Raw genomic sequence first — 27,220 nt, 5'->3', positions numbered from 1 at the left:
CACCCCTTCGCGCCCTCCCACCTCTTTTTTTCATGTCGGTGCCCCGTGTCTAACCTTGGGCTTTCTCAAGGGATCACTGCCATGTGTCCCTTCAGCTGTGGTGAATTAAAACGAGAGGCAGAGGGAAGAGAGCGAGTGAGTGACAGATACTTGGCATGTTCCACGTGTTCACAGGCTTGATGACATTAACAACGGAATGTGATGGACATCTGTGTGTGTTTTAGGTGGATGTATATTCCTGGAGATGACATTGAATAATGCGTCACACAGAGGAATTGGATTTATTTATGCGAGTGTCAAAAATACAGTGCCAAATGCAGGACGATACACAAAAGAGCAAACATTCATTGTTGGGATTGATAACAAAAAAAAAAATACACATTAAAAAAGCTTTTCACCAAATAAATGCTCTTACTAAAATGAAAACCTTACACAGAGAAAAGGGGAATCATTATTGTTCTGAGAGTCCAAGCATGCTTTTCTGTGTAACACTGTTTTTGTCTATATGATCCCCCCCAAAACAGTGTCAAAAAGTATATGTGAGAAAGGTTTTTGTCATGTATGAGAAGTTTTTGGTGTGTGAGAAAGGTTTATTTGGTCCGCATAAGTTTATTTTTTGGCGTGTGATTTATTTGGTGAGTGTGAGAGGTTGTTTGCTTTGTGTTTTTTGTGTGTGAATTTTGTATCAGATGTGTTTTTAGTGAGTGAGAGAGGTTTTTGGTGTAATACTTTAATATGTGTCTAGATTGCATTTGTTAATTCAATTAATGAGTTAATTCAACACAACCACCTGTCTTGTGCTTTGTTTTTTCAAGGTAACTGATTTATTGTAGAAATTTTTACAGTATGCTGTGTGAGTTTTGGGGATAATGGGAGAGATTTGTTTGGGTGTACATGAGGATGTGAGGTTAGTGTCTGAGTGTGACAGGTTTTCAGTGAGTCTGGGAGGTTTGTGTGGGTATGTGTGTGTGTGTGTGTGTGTGTTGAGTGAGATGTATTTGTGAGATGTTGTTGTGTATGTTTTGTTGACATGCTTTTGAAAGGGTTTTGTTACATGTCAGTTGTGTGTGTGTGTGTGTGTGTGTGTGTGTGTTGAGTGAGATGTATTTGTGAGATGTTGTTGTGTATGTTTTGTTGACATGCTTTTGAAAGGGTTTTGTTACATGTCAGTTGTGTGTGTGTGTGTGTGTGTGTGTGTGTGTGTGTGTGTGTGTGTGTATGAGTGTAAGAGAGAGAGTTTGACCCGTATGAGACTTTTGGTGAATGTGAGTGGTGTTTGAGTGTGTTTGAGGTTTTTGTTGTGTTTTTCTTTGTGACAGACAGAGAGAGAGAGAGAGAATTTTTATTGTTGAACTAGCTAAGGTGCTCTACACCAGAGCTAGGGGGTGCGTTAGCTCCAGCACTTTATTTGATATTCTAAAAAACATTTATAAAATTGTTGTCTCAGCCCCCCCACAATGCATCAGTCGAGTCGAGAAAAAAGACCCTGGAGCCATCCGTGTGCATAAGTGAGGGAAGTGAATAATAGAGCGTATTGCTTGTAGCCAGTCTCAAAACACTCCCTCCAATGTCGTCTCCAGAGATACAAGTTTCATCCGGTGTGTGTGAGTGTATGTGTTTTGTGGGTGCGGCAGAGGGTGCGATTGCTAATCTCGCACCTGGGTGCTTCTGATCCCTTTTGACTGGTAAGAGATGGAGCGTGGTGCCTTTATGTCTCAGAGATCAGATGCGCCTAAATCGGAGCTTAAATCGGGAGATCCGACCTAAGAGTTATGAATCTACTGAGGCTCTGTGCTGCAAATAGTGCAGGAGGAAAGCTTCCGGGGAATGAGCGCACACACACACACACACACACACGCACACACACACACACACACGCACGCACACACACACACACACACGTGACACCCATCTTTCTGGCTGAATTTAGATTGCCGTCGTCACAAGATCAAACAGTTTGTCGAGATAGGAGTGAACAGCGTCCTCTTCTGGAAGATAATTTGTTTTGCTCTTGCCATCGGGTGGACTGAAAATTTCAAGCAGATGCTCAACTGTTTCACGTCGGGGTTGTTGGTGGGGTTATATCAAGTCTTTCTGTGACTCTTACAGTCTCCGTGTAGCGCTGCTGCAAAAATGATGACGATACATTAAGATCATTGGTTACACCCTGAACCTGAAAATGAAATCGATCATTCAAACGGAATCCATCCATCTGCTTTATCCTCACAAGGGTCGCTGGGTGTGCTGGAGCCTATCCCAGCTGTCTTCGGGTCGTAGGCAGGGGACACTCTGAGCCGGTTGCCAGCCAATCACAGGGCACACAGAGATGAACATCCATCCGCGCGCACACACACACACACACCTCAGGACAATTTAGAGTGTTCCATTAACCTGCCACGCATGGTTTTGGAATGTGGGAGGAAACCGCAGTACCTGGAGAAAATCTAGGCAGGCACAGGGAGAACATGCAAAGTCCACACAGGACTGCGCTGTGAGGCAGACGTGCTCTCCTGTGAACCGCTGTGACACCCTGGATTTACAGTTTCAGCTAAATTTAAGAGTCCAGTCCTCTCTCAAACACCTCCAGGTGTTTCAAAATGCCGCCGCCCAACTCTTAACTGGAGCACGTAAGAGGGAACATGGCGCAGCGCAATAAGTTGAGTTGCGGCTCATAAATTGAAGTGAAAGTGTACACATCAATCACGTTGATTGATACCTTTTAAAACAGTTGAGTTGACCTACACTGGTCAAATAATAGCTTGTCACTGTCTAAATATCATGAATAAGGCTTGAACATCATCAGAGAAAGAGAAGTTGTTTATTCAGCACGGTTTCAAATGTTTTCAAAGGAGAGAGCAAGGAGATGATTGTTTGAATCAGTTGAGGGTGACAGGGCGAACAATGAGGATCAAATGTACAAGATTAACCAAGCCCCCTCCCCACCCTCCCCTCTTTAATTTTCCCCTCCCTGTGGTGAAATCACCTGCAGTAAAAGTTTGGTTACTGAAGTATTTCCCTGTTGTGTGTACTTAGTACCCAAGTAGTACAACCTGACTGTCATAGCTATGACCTTTTTCTTTTATGTGTCATAGCGTAGAGTTCATTTTAAAACAAGTGAACTTGAGGAGAAAAGCGAAGCAAACAACACTTATTTTCTCATTTGTCCACCAATTCAGATATATATTAAAAAAACAACCAATCTAGCCATCAAGCATTACTACTCGTGTGACTTCTCATTGCAATTTTGAAACAAATAAAGCATCAGAAACAGATCCCAAAGCGTGCCACTCACTTTCCAGCAACGGTTTGACCTAGAGTGACCTTGACAACAGACCAACTTTCAGGGGCAGTGGGGTGTTGCATTGACGAAGGTGGATTCTTTCATCAAAGGAATGCATGGAGTCTGCATTCATTTGCTGAAAATTACTGAAGGAGCTCAAGTAAACTAATTCACTAAATCTGGGGTGTCAAACTCATTTTCATCACGGGCCACATCATAGTTACGGTTTCCTTGAGATGGCTGTTATGACTGTGAAAAAGATTTAAATGTATAATCACATCATATTACCCAATTTCCAATCGTTGTCATTGTGATTGTAGTTACTTATAACCGTAAAATCAGAAGAATGGAAAATAGTGGCAAGGAAATAGACTAGGGTAAAAAAAAAGAAAGTTTTGGCTATTGAGCTTCAGGTGAAGTTTCAGGATGAACCTAAAATACTCGGAGCTTTACAGGTGATCTTAATTTGACCTTGTCTTAACTTTTAAATGTCCAACTGTTCAAAGTTTCAGTATTTTTGGCACAACTTGCTGTTCTCTGCAAAATTCGCAACGGCTGCTTTGCTAATGACACTATAAGCATTTGTTACAATTTAAGAATGGACTGAAGCCGGCCCAATGTGGCCACTGAGCTTTGGGGGACATGGTGTTGTCACCAGAACATTGCAACAGAGGTACTGGAAGCGTCACAGAAAGGCACAGGAGTGGCTTTGGAAAATATATACTTTGAATGCACATGTCCAACTATTTAATGTTTCAGGTTTTATTCTTGAATGGAAAGTTCATCAAGGGTGATCCGTAAATGGACCAATACATTTCCTGGTTTAATTTGGCATAGTTCTCTTCGAATTAAATTCATCTGTTTATACTTCATTTTAGGTTCATGCGGGAATTTCACCAGAAAGCCCCAATATCCTAAACTCTTTGTGATCAGTGTATGCATGGCGTCCCAAAAGTCCCTTTACACTTTTGTCCATTTTGTGGAGAGACATGAGGCCATCAACATTTGACAGGTTAAGTTTCAGCAGTGTTTGTATCACGTACTTGCCAATGGCTGGCCAAATGACATTGGAGGAACATTCTACAACTGAAGTTTGCCCATCCCCAACTGTAATTCAGAGCCGGTTTGACAAGATTTCTTTACCATCACACTGCCCGGACGCATAGCACAATTTATGCTTTCATGACAAGTTCCTTGAAATGGGATTTGTTCTTGACAACAAAGCAGCAAACGGCCTGCTACCACCACCTCCAATGAAAGTGCAACGACAAGCAAAGTCTATCTTGGATGGCTGCACTGCAACTGAAGATTAACAAACGCTCACTCGATTTAATGGATACTTCAAAAAATGAGAACGCTTAACCCGTACCGACTTCAGGTTGTTCAAAGGCTTCAGTGTTACTTCAGTATCAATTGACCAGCTATGGGCAAGGAAGTTCTATGCGTACAAAAACATAACGACAGCCTCACATCTGTCCATAATGATACAATTTTTAAAAAAAAAAGGAAATACATAATGACTTTTGGGGCTTATTATAAAATGCTTGTAACGTCTCTAACAAGTGACGAAACATGCAATTTTGAGAGATCTTCTCCCAAAATGACAAGAACAAATCCATTCGGCAAGACACTATTAGCTTTCAGTGTGCCACAAATCAAATAAGTGGCGGCCAGATGAGTTTGACACCTATGCTCTAAATGGAGCCTGGAAACTAAACTACACACACTTTCTCGAGCAAGACAAAAACAAAACACTTCAACAATAAGTAATGAGGAGTAAAGATGAGCCAAAATGACCACGTTTCAAAAGCATGGACGAGAAAATGCTGCAAGTGGGAGGAGACATAACGCTTGAAGTCCAAGTTGGCCAGCTCCCGAGCGTGGCTTTTGTTCTGCTTCATCCACTCTGGTGCAAAAAAACCCCAAAAAAAACAAAAAAAGAAAAAAAAGGGCTTTACCTGCAAACCCAACCACACCGGCAGACTCAGAACCATGAGGTAGATCACCGGTCAAACTGACCATGAGAGGAAATAAAACAAAACAAAAAAAAATAACCAAACAAAAAACACATCACAAAGTACGCCAATTCCGTGTAATTTCTAAAAAGCACAGCTCCTGCTTGATGTCATTTCGACAGTTATTTAAACAAAAAAACAAAAACAAAAACCAAAGAGGAGAAAAATAAAAATTCTGTTGTTTTGAGTTTGTCACTATTTTTTTTTCCTTTCCTGCCCTCAGTATTGCAGTGGGACTCTCATTATTGCTACCAGAAGACTAGATAGCGACGCACTTCCTCTGTGAGATCAATCAGATGGAATTATGATGCGTAATATGACACCTGATCAAGTTCAATGAGAAACGCTGGAAGATGGTGGTTAGGAAGGCACCTTTTCATGACATGGTCACCTCTTTCAAGCATGTGATTCTGTGACAATTGTGAAACACAACCCTTTTTTTAACTTTAAAAGTCAGTGCAAACAAGGTTTTGCAGGGGCACGTAGCTATAAAAATCATAAAAACCTAGAAGTGGGAGGTGGGGTGGGGGGGACATCGCAATCTCATGCATGTAAAATCACATCATACTGTGGATAATGCGGTGGGGGTAGGGGCGGGGAAGTGTCCTCTGGAATTTGAGAATCCTTCTTGAAAAAAAGAGAAAATCTTGAAGAGCATGTTGTTTCTTATCAAAATAAATCTTTTTTTTTTGTGATTAGCCAACTGCTTGAGTGCATTTTCACTGTCCTCGTTTTCCAACACAAGCATAAGGGCTGTGCAAAAAAGTTTGTGTGTCTGGTCCAATCAGAGAGGGCTGCTAAAACGGTGATGTCATCAGCCCGCTCTCACCAACCCTCTGGCTTGCCGAGTTATCGCTGAGCCTAAAAACACAGACAAGAAGAAGCATGGTTGACAATGACGGATGTGGAGTAGGCTTGCATAGGGCTGGAAATTGTGCTATCCATTTCCATTCCACATTTTCTGAAGCGTGTAAGACATAACTGCAAATTGAAGGCCATTCCAATCGAGGCCATTCCAAAAGTATCATAATTATTCAAGCATGAATAATCAGCATTATTAAGTAAATTAAATAAACATTGGTTCTTCTTAATTTTATGGGTTAATTATTGCTGTAATGCATGATTTACGTCCTGCATTTTTTTCCCATAGTGCAAGTGCAAGTCAACACGCCATGGCATTATGGGAAAATACTACATTTGTAGCATTTAGGCCACAAGTACGTCCAAACGTATTGGTGTGAGAGAGAGAGAGAGAGAGACAGAGAGAGAGAGAGAGACAGTAACTGCATCGCTACTTAATCAAAATCTCAATCTATTTGGCATGATGTTTAAACATTTGCATTATTTTGAAGCTTTATAAAAAGTATCTTTATCGAGTACCTGTGGTTACTTGCTGAGTTGACTGTAAGGGGACGAGTTGGTGGAAGAATCCAGCTGCTGTGGCGTGCCGCTTTCCTGAAAAGCAATTTGAGAATATGTGAGAGATGTATATTTAACAGTAATGTTAACTGGCTTCATCATATCTTATCATTTGCAACCCCGTGATATATCACACTTTTAAGCGCTTGTTTGTAATGGGTTTTTACAGTTTATACAAAGTCCAAATCTCAGTTTAGCTGGATAATCAACAGTCAGAAGAGGCAGAAAACTACCCAAGTAAGTGCCACAGGTATTCTCTTTGCCACAGAGCAAAGAGAATACCTGCCTGTGACTAATGAGTAATGTTGAATGCTCATTTTGTATGTGCTGCTGCTCCTTGTTTGTTAAAGTACCAGTTGTTCAAATGTATACTGACCGTAACATCTTTGCTATCAGTCGTTAGCTTCACAAAGGAATTTCACATGGTTGTTTTAGCATCAAAGTACCGGTAGCAGGCTTGAAACATTTACAAATTAAGGTTAGGTTTCCCATTGAAATGAACGGAAACACAATTTATTCGTTCCAGCCCCAAAACTAGGTTGCACTAGCTTCTTTTTTCTTTTGTGGCTACAAATCTCTCCCTCTTCCCCCCCCTCTCTCCCCCTCTCTCCCCCCCCCCCCCCCTCTCTCTCTCTCCCTCTGCCCCTCCCTCCCTCCCTCTCTCTCTATATATATACACAGACACACACAGACACAGACACAGACACACTTGTTTTTTTTAAAAGGATACTTGTAATGCAAGCGCTATATTTGGACTTTTGGTTATGGTTGGTGAGTGACAAAAAAAATGGATGTGCTCAGGTAGAAGCTGACAGTTAAGGATGATGTACAGAATGCTGTAAATGTAGAACGAACCTACCGGTGCTGCTGGCAGAGGATGATACTGTGGTATGTAAGCACCTTGGGCCCCCGGGTTGGCTGCAATATACTGTGAAACAAAATCAACAATGGTAGAACGTGTTCTAAGATATATATGCTTGTCAATCATGAAGGGAGTCATGAAAGACATTCCAGGATCAGTAGAAGGAAGTCACAAAGTACAAATACTCTGTTTATTGTATGTGAGTAGATTTTTTGGAGGATTTTTTTTTATTTTTACATTTGACACAGTAAAGGGAGTCAAATCTGTACTTAAACCTGCACCGTTTTTTTTCCCTCATGAAAGTATCTGCACTTTGATGACAATATGTGAGTACCGGTACTTTTGCCACATCGGTCCAGAATTCTACTCACTGCTCCAGTGTTTCCTAGGGACAGCTGACCCATTTGCTGAGTAATCATAGTAGAGGGATGCAATGACATGGAGGGATCCACAGAGGGAGACATCACGGGGGCCTGCAAGAGGGAGAAATCAGCTGGCTTTCACCACAGACCACATAATAGAGTTTCCTTCATACAGGCGATGCCAGAATTTTTTAAGGAATCTCATGATCACCTGAAAAAACACTTGATTTAAATAAGTAGTCCGTTAACAAATGTTTCATTTTGTAATGAAAGTAAAGAACAGATTCAGGTGGGGTGTATTCACTTCAACATACTGTATAGAGAGCCATTTGAACATTTCTTCCATATCCTCGATTATCCAGCTTAAGGTACGAGGACACACCTTGTCAAAACAAATAAGCATAGACTGACTGCGTTCCACTACCGTATGCCGTTTCTGAATACAAGAAGGAAATCTTGGGAATACTTGTACAACTACATGTCACAATTGAGGCAAAATCGTGCACTCGACATCCGTATGCTACTAATGCTAATAGTGAAACACTCGATTTTGACAAGCAGAAGTACTAGGAGCATGCCGTTATCAACCAGTGCACAGTTTTGCTTCGCTAGTAGCACATAGTTGTCCTACTATTTTGCGAGAAGTTGACCTTCTAGTGAGTAGTAGTAGTAGTAGGACACATACCTACTACAAACCCAATTTCAATGACGTTGCGAAGCTGTGTTTTCCATAAAAAAACAGAATACAATGACTTGCAAAACATGTTCAACCTATACTTGATTGAATATGTTACAAAGACAAGATATTTAATGTTCAAACTGATCAACGTTGTTTTTAGCAAATAATCATTAACGTAACATTTTATGGCTGCAACAAGTTACAAAAATTGAGCTATAGAGATCAAAGATATCAAATTAATGCTCAAATGACTTCTGAAAAGCTGTCTGAGCATTTTTTTAATGTGTCCCACCAAGCAAAAACTGAAACTAATATCGTGGGGGGGGGGGGGGGGGGGGCATGAGTTAGATATCAAGGATATGGAATAAATACTCAAACAGCTTTCCATCTCGTCGCCTTTTTGGTATTGAGCATTTCCCGGTAAAGTGTCGGGGGAGGGGCAGATCTGCAGAGACACTTGTTCCATTGGAAACCATCTGTTGGACGAGTCAAAGAGTCACAAGACGGTTACTGCTTCAGGCATTTCCTGCTCAATCCAGAGAGGCAAGGCTGCTGTAGGGCTTCACACTCTTCTCACTCTTTCTCACACATCGACACTTGCACATGCACTCTGACAACATGTAAATAAATACAGGTTGCGCTTTCTTTGATCAGTGTGAGTCTGGAAAAAGCCTTTTCAGCATTATTTTGATACCCATCTTAAGATTCATGAACTAGTAGAGTATTTTCCCTCATTACAATGGTAAGACAATGACCTGGGACTGGCACTGGGAGAACAACTGGGCTGCACGTTGTAATAGAAGTAGAATGACTTTTTCATATTGAGAGTGTTTTACCACTACTAAATGACACTTTTTGACTACAAATATGCAATTAAACCGTATTTGCATACTGGTATGCTGCACTAGCAACAATACTAGGCCCAATCTTTTAGGCATGTGTCACACAGTAGTAGCCTCCTGGCTCCGACTAGTTAGCACCAAAATCACCACTTGTCGTTTTTACGTCACTCGCAACATGTAGTTGTCCAAATAGTATGGCAACGTTGTACTACTAGTGTGCAGAAATGTTATACAGCCATTGGGAAAATGTTACTAATAAGACATCAGCACATCAGCCGTTTGACTTGTGTAGAAGGGTCTTCTTAATCCTACTATTAGTACACAGAACTCTCATACTTGCACTCTGACTTTACTAGTCGAATAACTAGTCAAACGGTTGTAGGACAACTTCATGTTACAAGCAAAGCAAACCTGTGCACTCACAGTCTTGCTACTAGTACTACAGGTGCCAAACAATTCTACTCCTTTAAATCTAGCACTTCACAGATGTCAACTAGGCACAGTTTGACTCACAGTTAACAATTAGTTGTTCTATGAATATACCACAGTTGTGGAAAAAAGAAATAGTAAGACAGACAGAAAACTAGTGCACGGCTCAGCTTCAGAAAACAGGTGAGCCGTGATTGGTTGTTACCTGAGCTCTGTGCAACTGTGGTGTCATTGTCAGTAAACAGAAAGTGACAAAATGGCCGCTCCCTGAGATGGCTAAAAACAGGTGGATTTTGCTGCTCAAACTCATATTCCACAAACACAATATCAATTACAATGCCGTGTTTAGACTCGTGGAGGCGCATGTATTCTTGTAAAGGATTTTTTGGGGGGGGGTTGATTTCCCCTTTAAAATCCAGTCCAATTCAATGCACTGGTAGAATGCACTGGTAGGGTGCATGTATAGTACAACTGTGCATTACTAGTTAGTTTTTTCTGTTACATTACTGTATTACATTTCTGCATAACCAACAATTTTGGAGTTGACCCTTTCAGCTGGCTATCGAGCATAAAATGCTCAAACGGCTCTCCATGCAAGTAATGCTGCATTTAGGGGAAGTTGCTGTTTTAACCGTGTCAGCAGAACAAGCTGAATTTAAGTTATGAATTACTGTTTTACAGCTGAGGCTGAGCTACACACCCACACATGCTTGCATACAGACAGTACATATGTACATATGTACATACATACGTGTGATTAATGCATGTAGCCTTACCGGGTGTTGCATGATATATGGCTGATGTGCCACCCAGGAGTGACTCTGAACCTTTGAAACGACAAGACAGGTACAGTCGGACATAGAAAGGAGAGAAGTACATAAATGCTACTGTCTATCACAAGTGTGCATTATGTGCAAGCTAACAGACAAGGAATTGCACAAGTCCTATGGAGTAAAAAAATGTAATAAAATAATCAAATCAAATTATTATTATTTTAAACAAATGAACCATTGTTTGTGTTAAGAATTAACGAAGAGCAAAATGTGTCTCATTCTGAACAGGTAAGCTATTACTTTTTTTTGCACCAAATACTTATTACTCTATACTTAAAATAGGAAACTGACATACTGCACTACACTTGTATATGTTTTTTCAATAAATAGTATCTTGGTGGGAATATAAATATACTTATTGAAGACTTATTTTTGTATAAATTGACTGTGTGTTAAAACAATGTGTGTTAAAGTAGGAAGTTAATTACAGAGATATCAATGCTAATTTCCACTAGGCCATTTAACATTATTTATACACTAGCAGTTACTAGACTTCCGTTAACCATGTTAAAGACACACCACAATTTCCTTTGACAGAGAATTGTGATAAAAAGGGACTCCCACTGAACATTCGGCAAGCCTCCTCGCTGCCCATCTTCAAAGCCCTCCTCAAAACTCACTTGTATTCTTTGGCGTTCGACTCAGCATGACTTAGATTTGTTCTTGATTTTACTATTTGGTGCTTTGTCTTACTGTTTATTGTGCATGCTAAACGCTCCATGTACAGCACTTTGTATGCAGCAATGGCTGTTTGAAAGTGCTCTATAAATACTGTTGACTTGACTTGACTTGACTTGACTTAAGATCAGGTCCATGAACTATTACACTGGTACATGGAGCCATAGCTGGATATCAAGGATATCCCATAAATGCACAAACAGCTTTCTATACAGGGAAGAGCCACACATACAAACAGCAGCAAGAGAGTTGTACAATTATCTCAAATATTTACTCTTCTGAATGCAATAAAGAAAAATGTTTTGCTCAAGCTGAGAGGGATGGAGCAAAAAAAGTGAGGTAACTCCAGTTGTATGCTGAGCATAGCAGCAAGGAAAGCCAAGTTTAACAGGTGTGTTTTCATTTTTGCAATTTCTACCCAAGTATCCTAATCTTACCCAAATAGAGTAAAGCTTGCTATATTGCGTTGTATCGTTCCTGTCACCACGATATTTGGCAGCACTGAAGAAGACATGCTGAGTAATGGACAAAGAAAATGGTGACAGCAAGAAGAAGAAACAAAGAGGCTCTGCAACTGAACTCCAGTAATAATTGTAGTTCCCACTGAGCAGAAAGAATGTGTTTTTGTATAAATTGACTGTGTGTTAAACCAATGTGTGTTAAAGTAGGAAGTTAATTACAGAGATCTCAATGCTAATTTCCACTAGGCCATTTAACATTATTTATACACTAGCAGTTACCAGACTTCCGTTAACCATGTTAAAGACGCACCACAATTTGCTTTGACAGAGACTTGTGATAAAAAGGGACTCCCAAGGGAATTTGTGTATGATTAAGAGTAACGTGTCCTTGGAGAAAACGGTCCTTCTGATTACATAATTCAGGAGCTTTCATGGGCCAAGTAAAATAAGCATAATGCTCGACTTACGATGGCAAGATTTCTTGGGGGGGGGGAAATGCAACCACCCTCATCTTAAATGCAACACACAGTAGAGAAGAGCGAGAATGAACTGAATTCAGCTATAACCCCTGAGCTACTTTATAGAAGCCAACCTGGTAAGCAGAGAGCGGAGACATGTAGGGGGACATAGCCGGCTGCACGGTCATTATCCTGTTGGGCACTGGATATGGAGATGGATAGTACCTGGGTAACAGAGAGCAGTTCAAAATAAAGCTCTTGGATAGAACAGCTCCCAGCATATGACGTATGGTGCATGTGACTGACCCATTCTGCATAGCTGCTGAGGAGGGATCATAGGTAAGCGTCATTGCGCCCTACAAAGAGAAAATTCACATCAGCTTTTGTAGTTAGGTCTAATTTGAGCAAGGACAGCCACAGCGAACACAAACATTGTATTATCTGTCCAAAAACATCTTCAAATATTTTCATTTTTGTGAATTTTGCGTCACTTTAGGAAAAGTCACCACATTTCAGGGTGAAACAATGACGTTTACGGTATTCTTATTATTGTCAAATGTCAAAACACGTCAAATTTGACCCAAAATAGTATGTAGCCAAAACTGCCTAGTCTGTTACATCTACTTTTCATTTTAGGTAGAAAAACCATAAAAGCTGATACATACTAGTCTGAGATCGCCTGTCTGTCCATTGGGAACAAATCCACCGTGAGCGTGTTTCTTCCTTTGGCTGTCTGCAAACTTGCACAACAAGGGCTGAGAGGGAGCTGAGGGAAAAGAAGAGGAATATAGTTAAGAACAGCCATTTTCATCACCGCCTCCACAAAGGGGAATGGCTTTCATACCCAGTGCTCCGGAGGCGATCTTGATAAATTTCCCGTTGAAGTGTGAGATCACAGCGTTACACTGCTCGGTGGTGTCCATCCTGGTTGGAGATGAAAGGGAGCAACAACCATGAACAGACTGACGCTAGCGCACTGCGTGGTGCAAAACGTTCGTTCGATTACATTACAGCATTATTGTCATCGTCAGATTCACATCAAATTATTATTACCGGTAGTATTTTTATTTTTTTTTTTACAAATGGTGGGCAGCGAATTTGGCCGCAGGGGCTTCAGTGGGGGTTGACCCGACTTAATCCACCACTAATAACCCCACTATCACATCGCAATTCCAGAATCTATCAATGTCATACTAAAAACACAATGCAACAGCACACAATTTGTGGCGCATATATAAGCAATATTAGTTCAGAATAACATATGTATCAAACATCATGATAAAAACAATTACCATAAACGCATCATACTTACCAGAAATGGTGGTTATTAAATGTATAAATGTGTGCAGATTGTAATCGGTGTCTTTTGATACTCAAAATTGGCTATAACAAGTTTTGATTTGACCAACCAATCAGAGGACGAGAAAATGTGGAAATCATCGAGGGCCATCATGCTCTGGCCTTGTGAGGGAGAATAGGAAAAGTGATTGGCTCAACAAAGGGCCTGGGCAGATTAGAGTGACATGCCAACACCGAGAGGCGATATTCTGACGGGACCAAAATAAATAAATAAAATCCAGCATCCAAATACAAATCACAGGAACAGTATATACAGCAGCAGTATACATTTTTGCATATTGTTCAGCAACATGTCGGGAGAGGCCTATGAGGACAGTTGAACTAGATTTGGAGTTAATCAGAGGTGCTGGCGGCAGATGCGTGTTGATTCCTTATTTAACATGTGAATATGAATGTGATTACTTCATTCTGTGTTACACTTGCACAATATTCAATGATTCATTTTGTTCTCATGTTTCCATTCCCCCTACAAAAAAAAAGTGATTAGAAAAATGTGTGTGTCAACTTTTTATATCTACTGTTTGGCCCGTGGTATGAGACTAAATGTATTTAGACAGACGTCAGTTTTTGTGAAGCCAAATGTACAAATGTTTGCTATTCTGTATTTTCTTTTCCTTTCATCTTGTCGCCACAGCATGACATCCTTTTCCATCGATGTTTAGCTTCTGCATCCTCCTCTCTAACACCAACCTGTCCATCTATCCATCTTTCTAGCCATCTGTCCAACCGCTCATCCATCCAGTCACACAAACACCTGGATGGGAAAATGGCCAACTTGTCCCATATTTAGACATGTTCACTCACGGGTGTACTCACTTTTGTTGCCAACAGTTCAGACATTGATGGCTGTATGTCGAGTTATTTTGAGTGGAATGTAAATTCACACTGCTCTACGAGATAGCGGTGCGATGGAATCACTAGTTTTGTTTTTCTTTCTTCTAAGGTCAGCAGGTAAATTGTATTATTTACCACCCTATGCTTTTTTTTCCCAATTGAATAATAAAGCTTGTAGTATACAGTACACGAACAGCACAAAAATATAAAATATATAGATTTTTTTTTCTGGGCTTATCTGAAAAAAATGAGTACCGGTAACATGCTTGTGGAGGTCACTGCTAGTGATACAAAAAAAATATCTAGTAAGAAGCATTACTTTAAGTAGAATTTGGGAAGTTTGCAAATCGGAACGTTTCCATGAGAATTAAGGGTGACTGAATGAAAATGCATTATATTCACATTTTGATTTGTCATCAGCAGACATCCAAGTAAAAGAGATTCTCCTTGCCCACATGTGAATGCGTGATCGTACCTTTACCACGCAATGTATTTTCACCTCACTCGAGTGATGGCATATCAAAAGCTTGCAAAAATAAATGACCCGAGCAACAACCTGTAACTCGAATAACTCAAAAATTGGGGGGAAAAAAACCCAAAAGTTGTGGTCCTCATAAGTCTAGTGACCACTGCACATGCGTGACTGTTTTAGTCAGTATTATTCCAAATCATTTTTCTCCAACTATATTGTCGTTCTCCATTAAAAGCCAACCTTCAATCTTGTACGTTTCTGGTTTATTCCTGTTCATTCCCATAAATATTTGCAAAACAGAGTTTCCAATTTTGAAAAGTCTCGGAATTGTGCAACCCCAGTAATTTCTTTATCACAAAGTAACAAACAAATGCAACGTTTCAAGGTTACTAGCTTGTCTATGACCGACCTGGCAAAGCCCACACCCCGGCTGTTGCCACCGTAGTCGCGAAGGATGCGTGTGGAAACAACTTGGCCGAAAGGCTGCAGCATGTTCTCCAACTCTTTTTCATCCACAGACAGAGGCAAGTTGGAAATATACAGATTTGTTGGATCTTGTTCCTGTTGCTGCTCACAGACAAGAAGACAAAAGAGGAAGCATGGTCAATGTTTAAATACTGAAGGTTGTCATTCAGTTTTTCATAAAATAGAGAATAGATAGAACAGACAAAATAAAACCTAAATAAAACAATGCTAATGTGGAGTCATGTGCGAAATGATTTTGACAGAATCCATCCATCCATCCATCCATCGATTTTCTCATCCGTCTTATCCTCACAAGGGTAGCCGGGTGTGCTGGAGTCTATCCCAGCTGTCTTTGGGCAGTGAGCGGGGGACACCCTGAACTGGTTGGTGCCAATGGCAGGACACACATAGACAATGGCAATGGCAGGACACACATAGACAAACAACCATCCGCCTGCACTCGCACTCATACTTGGAGACAATTTTTAAGTGTTCCATTAACCTCCCACCCATGTTTTTGGAAGGTGAGAGTACCCGGAGAAAACCCACGCAGGCACGCATGCGAATTCCACAAAGGGAGGCCGGAGTTGGGATCAAACCCTGTAACTCTGCACTGTTAGGCTGACGTGCTAACCAATCGACCACCGGCCCGCCTATTGAATACATGCAAATGTCAATTGAGTGTTTAATATTTGGAGAAGTGTGCAAGTGAGTCTTCTTTTTGTTTACGTACTGAAACTGATTTTCAATTTCTTGATAGTGAGAGTGCTTTTTTTTAAACTACTACATATGGGCACCGATTTTTACCAATCATACGTAGATCTGGAATGTATGCCCCACGAACAACGGGAGTTCACTGTCCATCTTTTGACATTTTGCTTAAGCATTAGACATCTGTTGGAACACTGTAATAAGCCCCTCACATGACCATACACTGAAAGACACATCCATCTGCACTGCAGCACTCTGGTGCCTCGTCGGCATCCCTGAGAAACATCAGGAGAGCAGCGTATCCAAGCTACAGCGACGCACAAACTGCACTGTTTGTTCCCATCAGCTCTGCTACATCCAAGTCTTTAGAGAGCAACCTTTCGCTAATTAACTCTTATCTGCGGATTCAAGCATATCAACACAGTCTGGGCTGCGGAAGCGGCAGAAAGAAATGGTGAGAAAAGTACTTATAGAACAGAAAGAGAACCGAGGATGACTCACAGACTTAATTATGCAGCTTTCCTGGTACCATGCAGATGTGACAACACTTATATGCACGAGGCCGTGAATCTCTCACAATAATAATAACGCAACAGTTAATTAAGCCTTTCTTGTCATTTAACAAACAGCGGTTTAGTTACTGGTGATTAAATTATACTGACAAGATTGAAAAATAAATAACCGTAAAGGGGAGAAAAGCACTCAGGGAGATTGAATGGATTTCAAATGAATATTACACTTGTATTCCAACATTAACGAGTTAGTGTGACATTGTGAAGCTGCAGCACAAGCCTGGTGTGTGTCAGTGTGCAAGCTGGTGGTCTGGTATGCGACATAACTGACAGGTTACTTGGCAGACGGAGACATGACATCTGGTTATACAGCGAAAGTAAATGAGGTCACAGGAAGAACAGCTTGTCAGCTGAGGTCATGTGACCAGTCTCATGTCATTCAATGGTGCACGCCACACATATTCAGAGAGGAAGTACAAACAACTTTGTGGCAATGAATGCAACACACACGGGCGCGCACGCACACGCGCACACACACTCCTCACCTTGGCCATCTGGGCTTGAATGCCGCTGGTTTTCAAAGCGTGCACGGCTTTCAAAGCAGCCGCTGGGCTGTCGAAGTCCACAAAGCCATAACCTGTAGTTGGCAGAGCAGTACAGTACTGTGTTTACATGAACAGCCAATAAATGGTGACCAGAATCCTAATTGTCTATATAGGCCAATTATAGTGGCGCCTTGACATATGACTAACTCAGAACACATTTCAAAACAGTTCGAACAGATGATGTCGTGATTCAATGCACATTGCGCTCTTTCTGATATGCGTGCCTTTGCCAACAAGGGCTGTATATTCGAGACAGGCATAAAAAACGAAGATGAGTTTCTTGTGCTACGTTCGCAACACTCTAAATTGTCCGTAGGTATGAATGTTAGTCTGAATGGTTGTCAGCCTCCTTGTGCCCTTGTGCGGCTGCCTGGCGACCGGTTCAAAGCCCAAAGTTAGCTGGGATAGGGTTCGGCATACATGCGCCTCTAGCAAGGATAAGTGACACTCAAAATGGATGGACGGATGGATGGAGTTTCACAAATAGGTGACTCTATGAACGGCACTAACACCTGTTTGTAGCAAAGTTTAAAGAACACATGCTGTGAATATTGGGGCTCGAATGATTACTGGGCCTCTTGACTTAGTCCGTTGATTTGTGACTTTAAGGGGGAGAAAACAAGCAATTTCATTTTTGATTTATATCCCACGTTACAACCTCCGACATAGTAAAAAATATTTTTTTTTTATCGTCAAGGGACCAACAAAAAACATTTGATATAATTTTTGTAAAATACAAAAAATTTGACAATTAATCGGAACCGGAATCAGCAAGGGGGCGGGGGGCGGGTTAGGGCCATAATTGCTGTATTGACTTTCTACATATGGTGCTGCACGGTTTGCATTCAAATGTCATTTGATTGAAGGGTTGAAGTACGCAATATCGATGTTAGTTTTGTTAGCCCACCTATGGCGTTTTGCATTAGCTTAGAGTCGGAAGCTATGGTTTGGATGGAAATCGAAGATATAATTGTCTTTGTTTTGTGTTCGCATTTTGGTATGTATTTCGGAGAATTGGTCACAATCTGCTGCTTTTTGTGAACTCACTTCCACCGTTGAGCGCTTGTAACTTGAATTTTTAAACCGTGAGCATTTTTAACCCCGAAAAACTCGTAGGTCGTGTCAATCATAAGACAAGGTATCATTGTATGCTACAAATAACGAAGGTGTTTGCCTCAGGCATTAATCACTTCAGTACACAAAAAGCATAACAAAATGTACATTCAGGATAAGATACACAAATGTACAAAGTACAGAGAGTCACTGGCAATATAAAGTGTGTAATAAGATGACATGAAACAGAATTGTGTAATTGATGCAGTGTGACAGAGCAGTTCGTGGAGGAAAGAGGCCTGCCGCAAATAGCAAAAATCTGCCAAGTGATTGACATCCAAAAGGTGTATAATTCTCCATAAATGGCACAATATGGTGGCAAAGCACTACATTCTCTTCAACACACTTTACCGTAGCTCCTTGGCACCAAGATGGGACCAAAACAATACTTTTATAATAGATATGCGTTTAACCCCAGCAAAAAACATCACACGTGAGATGTAAAAAAAATGAGTGTCGTTACCAAAGTACAAGTCAACCGCTTAAGAAGTTAATGGCGAGGTAATGATCTTTGACTGACCTTTACATTTATTAGTTGTCTTGTCCAGGATCGCCTTTGCCGACTGAATCTTGCCATACCTGCACACACAGCATGCAGATGATGGAGTAAACAAACAGCCATGATCAACTCCTAGTTTGCTTTGTATCACTTGGTAGAAGTAATTTCCAAAGACCGGACCTTTTATTTCCAACACAGTAAACCAAATGAGCACTAATTAGCGAGAAACAAAGCAGACGTAACAACAATACAGTACATCATTCAGGCTTGATCACGACCCTCACCCTGAAATGTGAAACAAATTGCGTGCCGCTTGTTGACACGTGTGCACAAACCTACTGAATGGCGAGCTGACATCACCATTCAAACCTTGTTGCTACGAAAAAGCGCTTTCATTTCTGCTTTGTGCTAGCGAGCAACATCAGGAGCATGAACAAAACAAGCGAAAAGGACACAAACAGCTGCTACTGGTTACATGGATGAATGCCTCACTCCACATGCTTGTGGGGGAAAAAGAGGAGACAAAACTCGGCTAATTATGGAATAAACCACACGAAATCCCCACATGGATAGTGGTCCATTGGATCTCGGATCCTGTAGACAATGTGTTACTTTGGATCTTAATATTTAGTTAGTTTCTAAGAAAACGCGGGGGCGAGATGAGTTAACTGACAGGCAGACAGAATTTACCGTGGACGCCCGGTGAAATTTCTAAACTGGAAAAAAATCTGCTGCGGCAGTCACGCTGTTCAAGTAAATCCTACAGTAAGTGTGAATACTGTGCAGTATGTATGTAAATAAAGCGCTCATTTTGCATGTTTTGGGACAAGAAAATTTATATGATCACACGTTTGTTGATTGGTAGTATGCGACCCCCTCCGCTGATACTGGCTCTCGAGCCGGCCGGGCCTGGCAGGCGAGCTTCATTCAAGTATGCCAGGGCCACAAACATGCTCCGGAGCTGCCTGGTGTCCACATTTCATCTGTAGAAAGCCTTCACACAACGTGAGAAATGTGGAGGACCCCATCAGACTATTACAGTCCGAGTGGGAACGTTCTGGCGTCTGTGGTAAACCGACCGCGAGAAAACTTAGCAACACTTGATTACAGCAAAAAAAAAAAAAAAAAGCAAAATAAACACACACACACACTTGCATGACAGTATACATTCTGGCACTCACTGGTGACAGAGTTTGACAAGGTCCAAGTCAGTGGTGGCAGGAGGGAGGCCTCGGATGTACAGGTTGGTCTTGCTGAGCTGCTCCAAGCCCGTGCTGCTGCTGTTGCTGCTGCTGCTAGGACTGGACGGAGTCATGGGGTATGACTGCACACAGGAGGGCCACTGTTATCGAAAGGTTACGGGAGTGACATAATCAGATTTCAATCCTGGTCAACAGTTATCACAAGGAACTGTCTTCTGTAAGGGATTTTAAAAAATAAATAAAAATATGACATTGAAGAATTCCGAAACCATTTGTGCATGCATTCCATGTTAATGCCTCATGTTTTTAATTAGTTTTCGTTTGAGTTTTTGGGCATTTTCTTATGGGTTGGAGAAAGCATTGCGGTTTTAAATACCAATGAGGTTCGACATTTACAGTAAGCCACTGTAAAAACATGGGCTGTGTTCAAAATTACTCCCCATTTAGCATCCACGGTCGTATGTATTGTTCTTTCAAATACACAGTAGCGCACTCCCCCTCAAGGTAGTCGACCCTGAAAGTGACTAAAAATTAAAATACATCCAATGGTACATTAAAAATATTTGCTGTTTCCATTTCCGGGGTATTGTTTGATTTTGGGCACAAGATGAACTCATAAGTTGGGGAGTGAAAACAGCAACACATCACAACACAGACGGACATAAAGTGCTTTGTTTGGAATCATGTTGTAAAATGCACGCAACTGAAAACAATAGAATGTCACTATAATGTAGTTATGTGCTCGGTATATATTACAGAAATTCCAACAGCTGACTTTGATCTGGCACGTTATAATTATGTGACATAAATGATGCAATTAATCATGCCCGAGAAGCGTTCCAAACTCAATTTTGTTCCACCGGTGAGTGAATACGCCACTATATCGTCCACTATAGAAAAAGCCCTATAGAATGATTACGTAGCAGGGGACCACATTCCATGGTTCAGTGAATGAAAAATGAAACGAAATGCAATGAACGAAAAAAAATTTTAATAAAAGAATGAATAATAATAAATGAAAAATGTTAACCTCATGACACAGGCCTGGACAAAAATGGTGGTCTCATCAACTGAATATTTTGTTGCATATGCTTTTGAGGCAAACTCTGCAACCACACTATTTTTGTAACTTTCCATGAGATTTCTGCACCTCATCATCAGGTGTTTTGGCCCACTCTTCATAAGCAAACTGCTCCAGTTGTCTCAGCTTTGATGGGTTTTTCTTCAAACGGCATCTTTCAACCCCTTGAACATATGTTTAATAGGATTTTGATCAGGGCTTATAGAACGCCACTTCAGAAGAGTCCAATTTTTTGCCTTGAGCAGTTCTTGGATGTTTTTCGCTGTGTTTTGGGCTTGCAAGACCTGCAACTCAGGCCAGGCTTTCCGGCGATGGCTAGTACATTTCCCTCCGGAATACCTTGAGAGTTTTGAGATTTCATTGCACCCTGCAGTTTCAAGATGCAACAGAACTGTCACGCTAAGAGCAGGATTTGGACTCAGAAGCAGACAGGAGACGAAAATGGTAAAGTAAAAGGCTTTCTATTCAAAGTAAAAAAAAGAGAGCAGGGCTGGGCATAGCAAGGCACGGCAGGCTAAACATTCTGAGAATATAGGCTCTTTTGATACGAATCATCTCTTTAATTTGTCATCAATTTTATAATAATAATAATAATAATAGATAGACCTTATAAACGTACATAGACTTACAAATTGCATCTTAATGGGCATTTAATTGGCATTCTTCCAGCTATTGGGAATGACAGCACCATTGAAAGCACTTTTGCATTTTAATGGCAGAGACAATTCACGCTCCACTTTTCAACCATAGCTACAAATGAAATTATAAATATATTTTAGTATTATTGTAAAACAATATTTACTTTATATACTGCACTGGTACAGCCTACATTAAAGGTCATTTTGGGTGTGAAAGACCATGTGGTATGTCATGGCGTTTTTGGATTGGCTGGTCCATGTTGTAAGACTGTTCAAACTAACTGTAGTTGCTCGTGGACAGCCCTTCATGAGGTGCATAATCACACACACTGTGAAACAGTTCAGTCCATTAGACCAAATCAAGTGTGCTGATATCAATTTTCTTGCGAAACAGTGCAAAACTTTGAGCTATTGCAAACATTTTTTTTGTTGTAAAACCCATTTACAATAGTTGGACAAACTATTTTAATTGACTTCTAATTTAAAAATTGTTATGAAATGAATTTGCTGTGTGTGTACAATATTATAATGAGGTGATGATAGATTTAATGTGAACGTCTGTTATTCAACCTGCCATAAATAGCAAAAATCTTCTATTAACTGCCATCCACACACAATTTTTTTAATTGCTGACAAATGCCACAAGATGGCGGCAAAACACTCTTTGTAATTGGACATGGCTATGGCATGGCTAATTGAAGCGCTTTCCCTCAGGTCAATCTAGTTACTTGGGACTATGATTCAGCAAAATGTCATAAAAGCAATATTTTTTGACTCAAGACATGGCTTTGGCCTCAGAACAAACATATCAAACAGATGTCTTTCAGCAAGTATGATCTCCTCGAAAAATCCATGAGTATGAGATTTCGCAAATGCCAAACAGTGAACATCTTTATTTAACTCTTGCTGTCTTTAGACGGGTCGGCATTGCAAATGAGAATCTGTTCTCTGTTGCCTTAGCCCATACTGTATTTCCATTGACTTCTCGTTTCAAAACTAGTTGGCCTTCCATTTGTTGTGTGTGATGACATCAGCACCTCCAAATCTGAAACCATGGTCCTCAGTCGGAAAAGGGTGGAGTGCCCCCTCCGGGTCGGGGAGGAGATCTTACCCCAAGTGGAGGAGTTCAAGTATCTTGGGGTCTTGTTCACGAGTGGGGGTAGGAGGGAGCGGGAGATCGACAGGCGGATCGGTGCAGCATCTGCTGTGATGCGGACGTTGTATCGGTCTGTCGTGGTGAAGAAGGAGCTGAGCCAAAGGGCGAAGCTCTCAATTTACCGGTCGATCTACGTCCCAACCCTCACCTATGGTCACGAGCTATGGGTCGTGACCGAAAGAACGAGATCCCGGATACAAGCAGCTGAAATGAGTTTTCTCCGCAGGGTGTCCGGGCTCTCCCTTAGAGATAAGGTGAGAAGCTCGGTCATCCGGGAGGGGCTCAGAGTCGAGCCGCTTCTCCTCCACATCGAGAGGAGCCAGATGAGGTGGCTTGGGCATCTGATTCGGATGCCTCCTGAGCGCCTCCCCGGTGAGGTGTTCCGGTCATGTCCCACTGGGAGGAGACCCCGAGGAAGACCCAGGACACGCTGGAGAGACTATGTCACCCAGCTTGCCTGGGAACGACTCGGGATCCCCCGGGGAGAGCTGGAAGAAGTAGCTAGGGAGAGGGAAGTCTGGGCTTCCCTGCTAAAGCTGATGCCCCCGCGACCCGGCCCCGGATAAGCGGTAGATGATGGATGGATGGATGGATGACATCATACATCATACAATTTATTTTCACATCCATCTTAGGGCGTCCATCAAAACTATAACCACATTGCGGCCTTCTACAAAAATTAGTTTGAAACCATCACACCTCTGCAGTACAGTCTTACATCTCGCACATTGTTTTATTCTTGTGAGACAAATCAGCACATAGCTGCCCTGCAAAGCATTTCCTCCCCCTTACTCATCCTTTAAAATAGCTCCCAGCTAGCCCAGATCAGTTCAAACACAAAAGCACGGCAGCATTGTGCCATCTGTCCGTAACCAAAGGACAAACCACTCCAAGACCCACAGCTATGGATACCATCACAGTCATGCAAAGCCCAAACAGAGATTTTTTTTACCCACTCATGTGATGGTTTGATGGTTGAATATCCATGAAGGATACATTTAGAGATTGCTGAGCTGTGGCAGGAACATCTGTTCATCCTTCAAGTAAAGGCCTGTTTTTATGTTGATATAGATGTACTTTACTACTACACTATTTTTTTGGAAGCATCAAAAAGAGCAGCTACAATGAGACACAGGCAGAAGACGGAGGGAAAAAACTCTCCACACTGACTCACCTTGACCGAATCAAATTACAGTACTATCATTTGATGGAATTCTATGGATGGAATCTTAAAAGTGGTTGTTAATATGCTGAAATAATTCACTCCATCGGCTCGGCTCTGATCATATTTCAACCACGAGAGACCATAAAAACTCCTACACCCTACATCAATCTTCCATCTCAATCAGAAAGCGTGACTGGAAACCAAGAGGCCTTCCAATCCGTCAACTGCCCCCCCTCCCTTTTTTTGTTCACCTGAGAGGTCAAAATGAAGAGTGTACACTGACATGAGGACCCCCCCCCCCCCTCCCCAACCCCCCAGAATTCAGTGGACGAATGCAGGGAGGCAGGAAAAGAGGACTACAATAAGCATGGTCCATATTGAACAGAGTGGCTGGCCAAACAAGGTTATATGGAAACAACAATTAAAGCCTTTTGAAAATGGTTTAATCTACATCCTCACAAGTCGCCTCTATTGTTGTTAATCACTTGATATTTGAAGGCTGTTTTGTTAGATTGTTGCAAACCAAACACAGAAGGGAAGGGCTTCCCAATGTCATTTCAGGCTCGGGTTTATTTGAAAAGTGACAGCAAAAGTAGAAAGCAAAACACAATGGCCTACCTGCTTGCGAGTGGGAGCTTTCAGTGGGTTGCCCGTGTTTGCAAAGATCATCCTGGAGGTTAGAGATATTCGATTTCCAGACAAGATCTCCCCCCTCAAAAAAAAATCGCAGATCCAATGAAATGGTCGGAAGCGGCGAGTAAGGCTAAAAAATAAGACGTCTGGTTAAAACATCGACATACTGAACGGGTTGATTAAGTTGAACAAAGCGTGCGTGCCCTCTCTTATGCTTTGCTGATGACACATTTATCCAGTTAGCTCAGTTTGTTGTACACCAGCGTATCGAGCGAGCCTCCGGTTCGGTTCATTGATCTACGACGTCCTGGTGCAGACCGATCGCCAGTCCCACCTACTACGGACCAAACCAACACTAGCATCTGGGGGGTAGTGGCGTCAACTCGACTGTGTTGCCATGCCGTAAAATAACTACATTTGACGTTTAACAGCGTAATGTGTCGCATATTGACGAGTAGGTGCCTCAGGATGAATTAGAAAGCGAAGAGAACGTGTTTTTAGGGTTTCATTTGTCGGCGCGCGGATCACTCGCCGCCTTTCGTGTTAGTGTCGTCCGCACATACCAAGCATTCTTTACCCCCACTTCCCCCAACCTCACTTCACGCACGCACACACATACAAGCACACACACACTTACAAGCACACGCACACACGCAAACCTACGCAACCACATACACACACGCACACACACACATACACTTTTACACACACACACACACACACACACGCACACACTCAACCACGCGCTCGCAACCACACACCCCACCACACACACTTCCTCTTCCTACCCTTCCCCCCATCCCACACACTACATGTCAGTGAATCAGGATGTAATGAAATATTAGCAGGCACTGGCCTGGACTGGAGGTCACACTACCCCGACAAAACAAATAGATAGAAAATATAATAATTAAAAAGCAATGACAATGTCAACATACATATTTATTGACCTTACTAAACCATTTTAAAGCACTAATAATAATAATGATACTACCCGCTTTGCGTAAATTGTGCATATCTATCTATCTATGGCTAATTGGGCGCAGACATTTTCACTTAGTAGTGTACACTTTTGTTGCCAGTGATTTTGACATTACTGTCTGTGTTCAGTTATTTTGAGGGAACAGCACAGTCCATTCTATTTACATTTTTACATACCTTACATCAAGGGTGTCAAACTCCTTTTTGTCGCGGGCCACATTGTAGTTACCCTTGGAGAGCCGCTATGAATTTTGGGAAACCATATAAATGTTTAATCACTTCCACATATTACACATACAGCATACAACAAATTGATGAATACCTCGTTTTGAAATCAGAACTCAAGACTAATGACTGTTATTGTGAATTTATTATGACAATTTGAAATTTGGGTTCAGACTTTAGCAAGCATCATGGAACTTGACATGCTTGATTTGCTTTTGCGGGCCACATAAAATGATGTGGCGGGCCATATCTGCCCCCCGGACCTTGACTTTGACACCCGTGCCTTACATTGCAGCAAAGTGTCTTTTTTTCAGTGTTGTCCCATATAATGATGGAGTAAAATATATTTACAAAAATGTGAGGTGTGTGATCACTTTTGCGATTATCCAGCCATACAGCAATTTCCAATCCAACTGGATTATCTAGCCATTTGTCATGTATCTGAATGTGTAACAGATACAATTTATTGTACTATGCAAAGCATCTACTTTTCAAATATTGGATGCTGATTAGAAATAGTTAATGAGCCCACTGCAAATATGGAGTCATTTATGAATAAGAATTACGACCGGTGCATTTATATGATTGAGCTACTTGGATGCAAATGAATGATATAATGTCAACATTTTATAATAATTTCTATTGAGGTACAAATAATGCACTAGGTTACTGAACTTAATTAAATCTCCAGGTATCTGTACTTTACTTAACATTTTTTGAAGACTTTTACTTTCACTTCTTACATTTGAAACACATGCCAGTACTTTTTACTGCTTGGTTTTGTCATGAACCGGTTTAGGGACCAACAGGTGACACTGTAGGGCTCCCTTGGCAGCTGCACACCTGTTGGTCATAGGTAATCAGGCCTTTAAAATAAAACCTCTCTTCTCACACTTTGAGACAGTATGCCTTTGTCACATCCCGGCTCGATTACTGCAATGCCCTGTACTTTGGAGTCAACCAGTCCTCCATTAAGTGCCTTCCTTCCGCTGGTCCGGAATGCCGCTGCTCGCCTCTTGACTGGTACTCGTAAGAGGGAGCACATAACTCCTACTCTGACATCCCTTCACTGGCTCCCCATTCATTTTAGAGTTATTTTCAAGATCCTCCTCTTTGTTTTCAAATCTCTGAATAATCTCGCACCACTTTACCTCTCTGAGCTCATCCGCCCCTACACACGTGCCCGATGCCTCAGGTCTGTGGACCAGACATTATTAGAAGTACCAAGAACTAAACTGAGACTCAGAGGGG

At 41.5% G+C, this 27,220-nt stretch overlaps 1 protein-coding gene across 2 annotated transcripts; it reads right to left on the bottom strand.

Moving 5' to 3' along the window:
- Positions 1 to 2,798: 2,798 nt before the first annotated feature.
- On the bottom strand, positions 2,799 to 25,117 carry rbms1a (RNA binding motif, single stranded interacting protein 1a). Of its 2 annotated transcripts, none has more exons than XM_052063246.1 (14): positions 24,749 to 25,117; positions 20,070 to 20,230; positions 18,910 to 18,968; positions 17,217 to 17,308; positions 15,393 to 15,550; positions 13,163 to 13,242; positions 12,984 to 13,084; positions 12,625 to 12,674; positions 12,453 to 12,543; positions 10,665 to 10,715; positions 7,948 to 8,049; positions 7,574 to 7,642; positions 6,676 to 6,750; positions 2,799 to 6,156 (listed from the first exon to the last, which is right to left on the bottom strand). In XM_052063246.1, exons 1-13 carry the CDS (start codon positions 24,797 to 24,799, stop codon positions 6,682 to 6,684), a joined length of 1,134 nt encoding a protein of 377 aa, XP_051919206.1. In that variant the 5' UTR covers positions 24,800 to 25,117; the 3' UTR covers positions 2,799 to 6,156; positions 6,676 to 6,681. The 2 variants fall into 2 exon arrangements, with proteins under 2 accessions (XP_051919206.1, XP_051919207.1); XM_052063247.1 differs by having other exon boundaries at positions 20,070 to 20,212; positions 24,749 to 25,112.
- Positions 25,118 to 27,220: the final 2,103 nt, after the last annotated feature.

Source organism: Hippocampus zosterae, chromosome 4 (assembly GCF_025434085.1).
Source record: "Hippocampus zosterae strain Florida chromosome 4, ASM2543408v3, whole genome shotgun sequence".
In the NCBI taxonomy this organism is placed as follows: Eukaryota; Metazoa; Chordata; class Actinopteri; order Syngnathiformes; family Syngnathidae; genus Hippocampus; species Hippocampus zosterae.
The sequence above is the reverse complement of the archived record's forward strand: the minus strand, read 5'-3'. Positions and strand labels throughout refer to the sequence as shown.